Consider the following 10,775-nt stretch of genomic DNA (forward strand, 5'->3'; position numbering starts at 1 on the left):
CTACTGATACCATAATTCAGCCCATTATCAACTCTTAACTGATTGATGCAAAATTCTCATAAATGATATTCTGCTTGTATTGTTTCAGTACATTTTTTTACACGGCTTCTAAGTAACCTTTCCAGAAGCAAATATCTGATCTTGTTTCTCCTAGTTTACATGCTTCAATAACCTACACCATCTTCAGAAACACTGGCTGCCTACTTTTGCCTAAACTTGTTTGAAACGTTTTGTGTATATTGTTTCCTCTACCTGCAAAGCTCTCTACACATGAGGCCTCTTTCTAGTTTTTAACATTCATTTTAAGGGTCGTGTCTTCTATGAAGTGTTTCTTGAAATACCATCCACCCTTTTCAGGTAGAAATGATCACACCATCCTTTGTGATTCCATTGTATTCTGTATATATAATAGATTTCTCATAGTACCTGTAATATTATTTTGTTTATTTGTCAGACTCACACTAGAAAAAGCCCACAAGGATGGAGGGCTATTTTGCATGTTTTATTATTTCCAGCACCTAGAATAGTACCACACAGCATGTGCTTAATAAATGAGTGTTGAATGAACGTTCATGTTTTAGTTTGTGTTACTTCTTTCATGAGGCCTTTTCTAGCCATCTAGTTAAAATAAATTTTATTTAACTTTATAGCTTTGTAAAACATATTGTTAGTCATATATATTGGCACATAAACATAACATGTTACCCACAGTGATATTGATAACTTGTTTAAGGCATATGTTAGTTCTTTAGTATTTTCCACAGTCTAGAACATTGCTGAACCCATGATAGAAATACAAGTTTTTGAATTATGTAAAAAGTACGTTAAAAACAAGATTTAAGTCTAAAATAAATTGGAAAAAAATTATAATTTAATATAATCTAGCTGATATCTATCTATCTATCTATCTATCTATCTATCTATCTATCTATCTATCTTTGGATCTGAAGTTAGTTACCCAGTTATGGTAAAAATTATACACATACATATTACATGAAAATTAATCACTTTATATTTATCCATCTAATTGCAGTTGCTGTTAAAAGTTGAAAATGCAATTGCCTAAAATAAAAATACCTGCAAGATTTAACATTTTGTTATATTAGAGGAGAATGAAAACTTAAGAAATAAATAAAAAGAGTAAAAAATTTCTCAGACAAGTTAGCTAAATGAAAAAAGAACAAAGAAAAGCAGTAGAAGAGACAGACCTGCGTGTCTTCTCCGTGTGGTGTCCACTTCTTCTGTGATCACATCGTGTAAAGGACAGACATAGACAAAGGAGATGGGTGTGAGTGGATGTACCCAAAAGGTAAAAAGTGACACTGAAGGAAGGGCCCCAAATCATTTTGAGAAAGAATCCTGTGCATAGTGGTAGGGAAAATATAATCAAATACACACCATATTTAAAAAAAAAAGAATACAGAAGAACTGATAGTGAATTGGTTAAGCTATTATGGGTTAGCAGAATCAGAAAAATAAAGTTAGTATAGAAAAAAAGAGGATTCAAAAGTTTACAATTATTTGTAGACAGCCAATCCTGAACACTGATGCTGAAGAAAGATACCATTAGTAAAAACCTTGTTACTTGTATGACGATATTGCTCAACACACTCCTGAGTCCATTTTACATGTGTGCAATGCTGTCAGAATTTTTTAATTATCATCTAAAGAAAAAAATTTAATTGCAACATCTTCAAAGAAAGCAATCAAAATACTTCCAACAGATTTCTATGCCTTTTAAGTTTCAGGGCACGTATGAAAATAAAGTATGGCCATTAGGCCAATATTTCATTGAATTACTTCAGCATAACAAAATGTTAACATAAAAATATTATGGAGAGTAACAAACATAAAATTCATTATAAGAAAAGTAGCTGAAATATATGGTTTTATTTAAATATTGAAAATTTAAATTAGCCTTCACGTTAGGCAAATTGTCTTTGATTGTATTCCTTATAATGTCTATTTATTAAGAAAGTTCTTACAGACACCACATAACAGATTATGATGTTTCTATCAAATTTGCCCATCCAAATCCCACATCTGCTGTGATAGGTATAGCACACATTTTGGAAACACTTCTTTCCTCATTGCCAGTAGAGAAGTTCAATAGACATGTTTTACAGTTATTGAAAGCAGGAAATATCTGCTAAACTCAGCATTCAAAGAAATAATGTCTTCCAAAGATACTAGTGAGTTAGGATTAGTAGGACTGACACAGATAAACAATATAACACAAAACCAAAAATCTTAATTACCTACTTAACTTTGAATCAGGTACCACGAAATTCATAAATGAAAACACCACATTCACTTCTGCAATGGTTGTATCATAGTTTTTGAATGATTTATAGAAAACCATAGTGTATCAAACTACACTTGGAATATTGATGTGTAGAAATTATAATTCTTGAGAGCATACTATCCAATAACAAATTATCTCTCTTCCTGAAGAGTGAGAAAACAAAATCTTTCCATTAGGAAAAAAGTGCTAAGATGACCAAAATTTTTTTCTTAGGAAAAAGAGAAATCCTAGTATGAATTATAGAGAATTGAAAAAGATACGACACATTTTGAAACTTAACAATGTCATTTTGATTATTGTACAAGCACATCTTTGACCTATTCAAAATCAGAAACTAAATCTCATCATAATTATATTACAAACCAGACTCTGCTAATAGAATTGACCACTAGAAAAGCACTGTGCTCCTCAATGGATTCATACACTTGTCATATTTCCTTTTCCATCCCCAGTCCACCCATTTCTCAAAGAAAAGACAGAAAAATCAGAGTATATTAATATCATAGGTTAGCTGAATTGTTTCATGTCTTGCATTATTCATTCTATACAAAATTTCCCTACATATATTTATCATACAGCTAAAATAGTTTCCTTGCACATTAAAATGAAATCAGTATAAATTGGACAAAATAATTGCTTAAGTATAGTCCATCTCTAAGAAAACACTTTTTTTATTTTACAGAAAACATAAAAACAACAAACAAATGAAGCTTCTTTCTCTACCTAGTATTTTCCGGCACCTTAGATTATTTTATAATGGCATTGTGTATAGTTTTTCATGCTGTACAGATTCAAAACTCTTCTTACTCCATTCATTAATTTATTAGAGAATGAGACACACAGAGTTCAAGTGACTTACCCAAGGTCACACAAGTTCAGTGGCAGAACCAGAAATAGAACATAGGTCTCCTGATTACCAGGTCAATTTTCTTTTTACTAGATGCTAAATGACTCAATAAAAACATGTGAAATAAAAAGTCAAACAAGGAAAAAACAAAAAAATCTTCTCATGGTGACACCTCACTAAATATATTTATTATATAGTATTTAACTAGAATGTTTTTTAAAAAGGTACATGGCAAAATGACACGAGTAGTTCACTAGTGCTTTTACTTTTGTGAGAAATATAACACTTTTCTTAACACCAATAATTTAATAATTTCAAAGAAAATTATACAAAATTTATATTACATAAGGATGAGAATGAAAGATTTTGGCAAAGAACTTACTACTAACTGAAAGTGCCATTAAATAATTTTCCATCATTTATTTGAATGTGATCCATTAATACATAGATCACAACTAATATTATATAAAAATCATTTAACTTTAATTAGAAGATAGAATTTTCATTTAAATCATAAAAATCTCAATGTATAACTTACAGTTTTACCAAATACATTTAAAAAAAATTTTGGCTTTCTTGTCTTTCTTCTTGTTACAGTTTTTATTGTATACTATTTGTATTAAAACAGCCTCATTTTGAAAAAGAAACATAGTCAACTATTCATTTAAACAGCCATGTCTTATTTAAATGGCAATAAACTATAAATTATCATTTCACATATATTGTAATGAATTGCAGATTTCAGTGCACCTTGAAGAAGCTAAGAGTACCCCCTCCACTCTTCCTATCTCCCTACCTTTCCTTTAATCATTACTTTGCCACAAACATTCTACTTTGCAGTACTGTTAATGGCAATTCTAATGAGAACTCTTTCCAGTGGTTCATTTAATCAATAACCAGTAAGAGTGATTGAGGATAGTAAAAGTGTACTGTCTCTTAGGTGTCCATATTTTCACAATTATGGCTGAATCTTAAAATTATAAAGACTTTGTAAAGAGAATGCACAGTATTTTTTTAGTTCATTCCATCAGATGAACAAAAGAGAAATAAATATTTTTATATATAGTACTGAAATAGATGACCTTTAGAAAATATAATGAATAACTCATAAACATCATCTCATCACTTACAGTAAACTATTTTTCAACAAATATTTTTAAACTTAAGGTATGAACAAAGTACAAACTATAAAAAGAATGGGCTTTTAATCAAGCAAAATAGTTCTGTATTGGTTTTTAAAATAAAAAAAATCTACTGAAGAGAAATAGATACATAAAATAATCATTTCATTAACATATTTGATTTAAAAAGTAAGTTCATGAGAATGACTATAACATCAGATTTCATGTAAACTTTAGTACAGATCAAAAAGATTTCCCTTGCCAATATAAATAGTATTAACTATTATTATATTTAAACTAAACACATTTCAAGTTCAAACAAAAATAATAATCTGTAATCATATTAATTAAAAAAGGCATATATATGGGGCCTGTTTACCCATGAATGCAATTTTTAACAAGGGTGTATAATATCTGTTTGAAATTTTGTTGATTGGTTAATGTTTTCATTTATCAGCATTTACAACAGACATAATATTGGTCCTATTATCAGATTTAATTGTAGTTGAGTAAACATATGTCTTATAGGTGTAAGCATTTGTTTAAAGGATTCCTGACAATGAAAGAGAGGCCTCAAAACTTTAAGTGTATATTAAAACTTCTACATAATTAAAAGCTGATCATATTATGAAGGCTTTTTAAAGGTCATAGGAGTCTTAGAAAGTTTACTTTGGGGAAAAGAGAGAAACCTTTCAAAATGAAGCCTAAATAAGCATCTACTTAGAGTCCCAATGATATAAAGCTCTGGATAGACCTAGAATATAAAAATAAAATGTTTACCAAGTTTACTGATTTCAAACTAAAACTTCTCTACTGTGACAAAAATCTGTTGAAAATATCTCAATTCAAGTGATTTGAATTTATTTTTAAAACTAATTATTACTTTCCATACTTTTGTTAGCAACCATAAAATTACTGAACACTTACAATAAATTCTACCTATTAAAATAAGCAAGGACGAATCTTTTAAATATTTCACTATTTTTAATGCTCACTAAGAAACGTTAATCTTTTAAATGTCTTTCTTATTCCCAGTTGTGTTTTTCTGATTCTATTTTGAAATCTGATACATAATGCAATTTTAAATGCAGAATAAAAGTATACTTAGTATATATTGAGCGACTTTAAAATAATGGGCTTCAAATTATAGCAGGCTACTTATCATCATAAAAAGGACAGTTACTTAAAATACAGCCTTGACCTTATAAACTTAAGTGTATGTTCAGAGTATGAAAACTAGTATGAACTAATTTTAAGTGAGATATTAAACTCATAAATCATGAATTTTCCTTTATTTACAGGAAAGCATGCTTGTTAACAAAGAATGCTCTATTTACGTCTGAGGGTGACAGTAGTACTAAATTACAAAATTCCATCAGTTGGTTTGTGTTGTATAAAATATTTACTTTGTTTTACATCACCTTTATTTTTTCTGTCAAAAATAAAAAGTCATTCTACAAGAATCCAGAAATAATCAGAAATTACCAATTGGCTAATAATTGACCAAGAACAACTCTAATTCTTTTTTCCAGATTAGATGGATTTATTTGGCATCTAATTAGAAGACTAATTGAAAATATTGATTTAGACTAAAATAATTATTTCTACTTTTAACATCTATCGAAGTATTCAAGAATAAAAGAAAAGTCCATTACATTAAAATACTCAAGAAAAAAATTTAAAGTATAAAATTCACTAAGAAAATCACCTCTGAATATTTACTTTTTCTTTAAGACAAAATTTTACAAAGCATAATTCCAAAGGTAAAACTAAGAAAAAATATCTCTACCTTCACCATAGTTACAGATCTATAAAGAATACAACATGGAAACGTCCATGTTGGAAAAAAATTAAAGGTTAATATATTAACTAAATAATATAATGGTAAAACTAGGCACTTATGCACACAAGATGTTACAGCAAGCAGTAAAACATAACTCGTTACTTTGAACATTTTCGATTTCCAAAATACCTGACAGTCATATAGTAACCCAGGAAAGTGTTTCATTGCCCTCAGTTTTCCAGAAAAATGTATTTTCCAGATAAGATACAGCAAGGTAAGTAACATTGTCATGGTTTTAGGGTAAATACAACAAGGGTAGTTAAGTCAATTCAAGACTTTCCTAGATATAGTACACCTTAGACTTAGAAAATAACAAATCAAGGAAGATAATCCTTTCATAAACAATTAATTATTAAACACATTAGAAATCATTTAAATTAATCAGAAAGTATATTCTGAAGTATTCAATTCTAAGAGTTTCTCATTTTAGGGGAACTGAGAAACTGTATCAATTCTAAACATTCATTCAGTCTAAATGAAGTTAGCTTTCTCAACCAGACATTTTTGTGGGATGAGTTTAAGGAAAATACGAGATAAAATATTTTATGTACAAATGTGCTCCTTTCTGATATATTTCTAATTACTATAAGAACAGAAAACTCACAGATTCAAAATTATAATAAAGTTAAACAGATTAAAGTTTGTTTTACAATGCTTAATAATTGAAATTTAATAACTGAAATAACTGCATTATTATAGACCATAGTATTCAGGTTAGAATCAGATTGCTCACTGAAAAAACTGAACAACAGATTTTCCATGCTTATATATGCTTGATTTGCATTAAGGATGCTTTGTTTACTTTACGGCCTAAACAAAATCTAATCTACATTCACATGAGGAAGACATTTAGTGATTTACTCCAAACATTACCCATAAAACCTGTGGTGTAAAATCACTTGATTTTAAATAAGTGTTATATTTTACATTCACACCAAAGATACGAATAAGATAAATATTATTTTCCACAGGGATCTTCATCTATACTTCTGTCAATTAAGTTAGATACTTAAAATAAATCACCCCTTTTACTGATAATCCTCTTAGAACAGTCTCAGAGATGCCAAGAATATTCTTTAAAAAAAAAACAGATACTAGTCCATAACCTATAAAGTCCATGCATACATGTAACTCATTTTCTACTCTATATAATGCAATTTAGCCCTTCAGTTCTATAATCTTATATTTAAAATAAAAATTTCAAGTGATAGTTTTTATTGTTAGTATACATCCTAAAAATGGCAAAATTCCCAGCTATTGTTTTGTACAGACTTTCATTAAAAATATAATAATATATGCTATTGACACACAGCCAACTTGGCATCTTAGGTTTGGGTTTAAACCCTCCCAAACGTTTTCTAATATCACAAGTTTACTACAATAATCCTCTGATGAAAAATCTTTGACAATTAATGAAAGATAATCTCTGAGGCTCTAGTGAATAAAAATTATGTGTTAAACACTGATGACAATGAATAGATTATTAATATCATAGATGTACTTAAGTATAAAATGACTCCAAGCATGTCTCTGTAGAGCCCAAACTCATACACAAGTTATTGAAAAGTAATTAGCCCACCTGATATCTTACTATTTTGTCACTCCAAAGTTCCAATAATTAAAAATATTCCCTCATATCCTACCTTTCTTTCAGAAAAAACAAATATTTATGGAAAACTAAAATTTAACATAGCATTCACTGCCTTAGCACATTGCATACTTACTCATGATATTTGGGGTTTGAATATCCAGAAATTTCCTAGTATATAGAAAAATGTACAATTGCCCAAATAGGAAAATCTATAAACATTTTAAACCATGGCATTAAGGCACTCTAATTGCATTAATTTCCCTCTATTGCATACATAGTTTATATTCCATTAGAGGGCTTAAGTGATAAAAATATATGCTACATACAAGAATACACAAATTAACATTATTTAAAGATCTTTAAGATTTTGTTTGTGAGATTTTAAAATATTTTTTAGCCACATTGCATTGGTTCATGATTTTAATATATAATGTAATTTATTTACATAGATATATATGGCCACAAATATGTTCAGGTAATCCGACAGGAGGGCAAACAAGACAAATAAATAATAGTTTATGACCAAAGATAATCCACATCACACAATATAGGAAAGATGATTACAATAATAATATTTGTTATATAAATCATAACATAAAAGTAATTTTATACATTCTGTTTACTTTTTAAAATCTCCTTAAATATACTAATTTATAATAATATACCATTGTTTTCCAAATGAACTGAATGATTCTTAGTCAAAGATTAAAAAAAAAAGGAAGATATTTTCTTACACCTTTATGAATATGTTTAAAATCCCAATATGAAATGCAATTTATTTTTATTACATTTTAGTATATAACGGTTTTACTAAAAGAGAATTCACAGACTAAGGCATTTGCACTATGGCGTTTCTCCTTGCTCTTCAGACGTTATGTAACATAATACTTTTTCTCAAAGCATCCTATTCTCCTTAATAGCATTATCACAATTGTAATAATTTAATCATCAGTATAATTATTTTTAAGTTGTGCGTATTTGCCAGAATGTAAGCTCTATGATGGCAATCGCTGTATATATCTTGTCTGCCCCAATAATTCAGGGTCAACCACAATGCCTGGCATACAACAGGATAGCAATGAATATTTGCTAATAAGTTAGTTTAATCTATACAATGATGTATTTTAAAATATTGGTTTTAGAGATCTAACAGGAAATGAGTCACCACATAAAATAGATTACACTCTTACTATAGACACACATTTACTTAAATGATATTATTATCAAAAATTCCATTTGCATTTTAAAATTTTGAATAAAATTTTCAATGTACTCTCATTCAATTACTGATTAAAAGTAATACTGATTATTCAGTTGATTGATTATCTTTGTACTTTGTTTCTTTTTCTTTTAGTCCTGGTTCAAGTTTTTGTCTTCTAGTTAGTTAATCATATCTCTCCAAAAAAGAGAAGAAAGAGAGGGGGAAATAAAATCATTTTATTTCAGCTTATTGGTAGAATTAATAGTTTGAAGAGACTCTTTATTGAACTCACATACTATGCTTTCATTCCTTTTTTTTTGTTGGCAATATTTTTAGCTTCAGAAATTGTAAATAAATCATTACTAGTATATTATATAATACCTCAGTAGCATTTGCAATGAAAAACAAGGAATGGCCTACAAACACAAAATTTAAATGATATATTGAGGTTTCTATTTTTTAGGAAAGCAAGTACCTCTTCATTAAAAAACTTTAATTTGAGTCAAAACAACCAAATATACAAATGACCATTTGTGCTTATATTAGTCAATTTTTTTCCTAATGAAGTAATCTTAATAATAAAATAATTGTTCTTATTTCCAAAATATGTAGAATTAGTTTTCTAAATAAATCTTGAAAAAAGTGTTCACCACTCAAATTTAAATAGGCTCTAAACACTATAAAGTTCACACCAAAATGAGAAAAATGAGGTATAACAAGCACACACATATTTAAAAAGCATGAAATGCAATGTTTATCGTCTCATGCTTTCAGTGGTTTTCCAAACCCTGACAAACCTGGCTCAGATTGGTGTTTCTTTTTCGGCAATGGTATGTCATCAATTATTGTACCATTCACCTTTTTCTGTTGGTCTTCCCATGTAACTTCTAGTATAAATAAAGAAAAATAATAATAATCAGAGCTTCTCAGAAACATTAGATAATGTTCATAATGAGAGCCTGAAAGTACTTCAGGGCTATCTCTCTTTTTTTTAAAGATTATTTTTCCCTAAATTTCCCATAAATTTTCAGTAATATGTAATTAATGTTTTAAATATAAAAATGTGATATTTGAATTTTTAAACATAGATTTCAAAAATCCAAAGCACTAAAACTCACTGCCAATAAATTCCAAAATTTATCATCAATAAAATGAATGGGGCCATAGTCTATATCACAAAAGTGATAATTAAAATGGCTTGACAAATAAGTTTTTTCTTAGTTGCTATCAAATAATATTAATTTGTTTCTGAAATAAACATTTTGCGAAGCATTGTTTTTTGGGGTGAAATAAAATATTTAAATGAAATTAAAATATAGAATTTTTATACGTACCATGAGAAAATCCATAATTAGGTTTTAACATATAATAAGATAAAATGGCTATTTATTTACTACCATTTTTAGTACTTTTATGAAATGACAGAAAAATTTATGTTCTACAAGATATGATTTCAATAAAAATTAGTAACAGTTTGGTACCATTGAACACGAGTTACCTGGCTTATCTAACATTATTTACAATTATCTGTAGTATGGTATAATATTGATTCATTCAACAAATACATAATAGTTGCCAACAGGTGGCAGGAGGGCTCAGCTAAAAAAAACCAAAAAACAACAAATACATATTTAGTACCTTTCATAATCCAGGCATATCTAGGCACTGGGGATGTAACAAACAAGACAGACAACAATCCGTGCTCTCATTAAGTGTATATTCTAGTGGGAGAAATAGACTATAAACAAGATAAATGAATAAAATATTTTGTGACTTAGATATTGATTAAGTGATAAGAAGACAAACATGAAGTAAGTAAGAAGGTAATAAAATGCTCAGGGAGTGATTAAAGTTTCAACAGGGTAGC

At 28.4% G+C, this 10,775-nt stretch overlaps 1 protein-coding gene across 1 annotated transcript in view; it reads right to left on the reverse strand.

The window, feature by feature from the left end:
* The window catches only part of LOC109378071 (regulating synaptic membrane exocytosis protein 2-like), a gene marked incomplete at its 5' end in the record, with an annotated part of 124,693 nt that overhangs the window by 95,693 nt on the left and 18,225 nt on the right, over positions 1 to 10,775 (reverse strand). The window contains 2 exons of the mRNA XM_019634539.1: positions 1,209 to 1,241; positions 9,706 to 9,795. Of these exons, the coding sequence (XP_019490084.1) occupies positions 1,209 to 1,241; positions 9,706 to 9,795 (123 nt within the window). The remainder of the gene's footprint in view (positions 1 to 1,208; positions 1,242 to 9,705; positions 9,796 to 10,775) is intronic.

The sequence above is a fragment of the Hipposideros armiger genome, unplaced genomic scaffold, assembly GCF_001890085.2.
Source record: "Hipposideros armiger isolate ML-2016 unplaced genomic scaffold, ASM189008v1 scaffold_1722, whole genome shotgun sequence".
Lineage (NCBI taxonomy): Eukaryota > Metazoa > Chordata > Mammalia > Chiroptera > Hipposideridae > Hipposideros > Hipposideros armiger.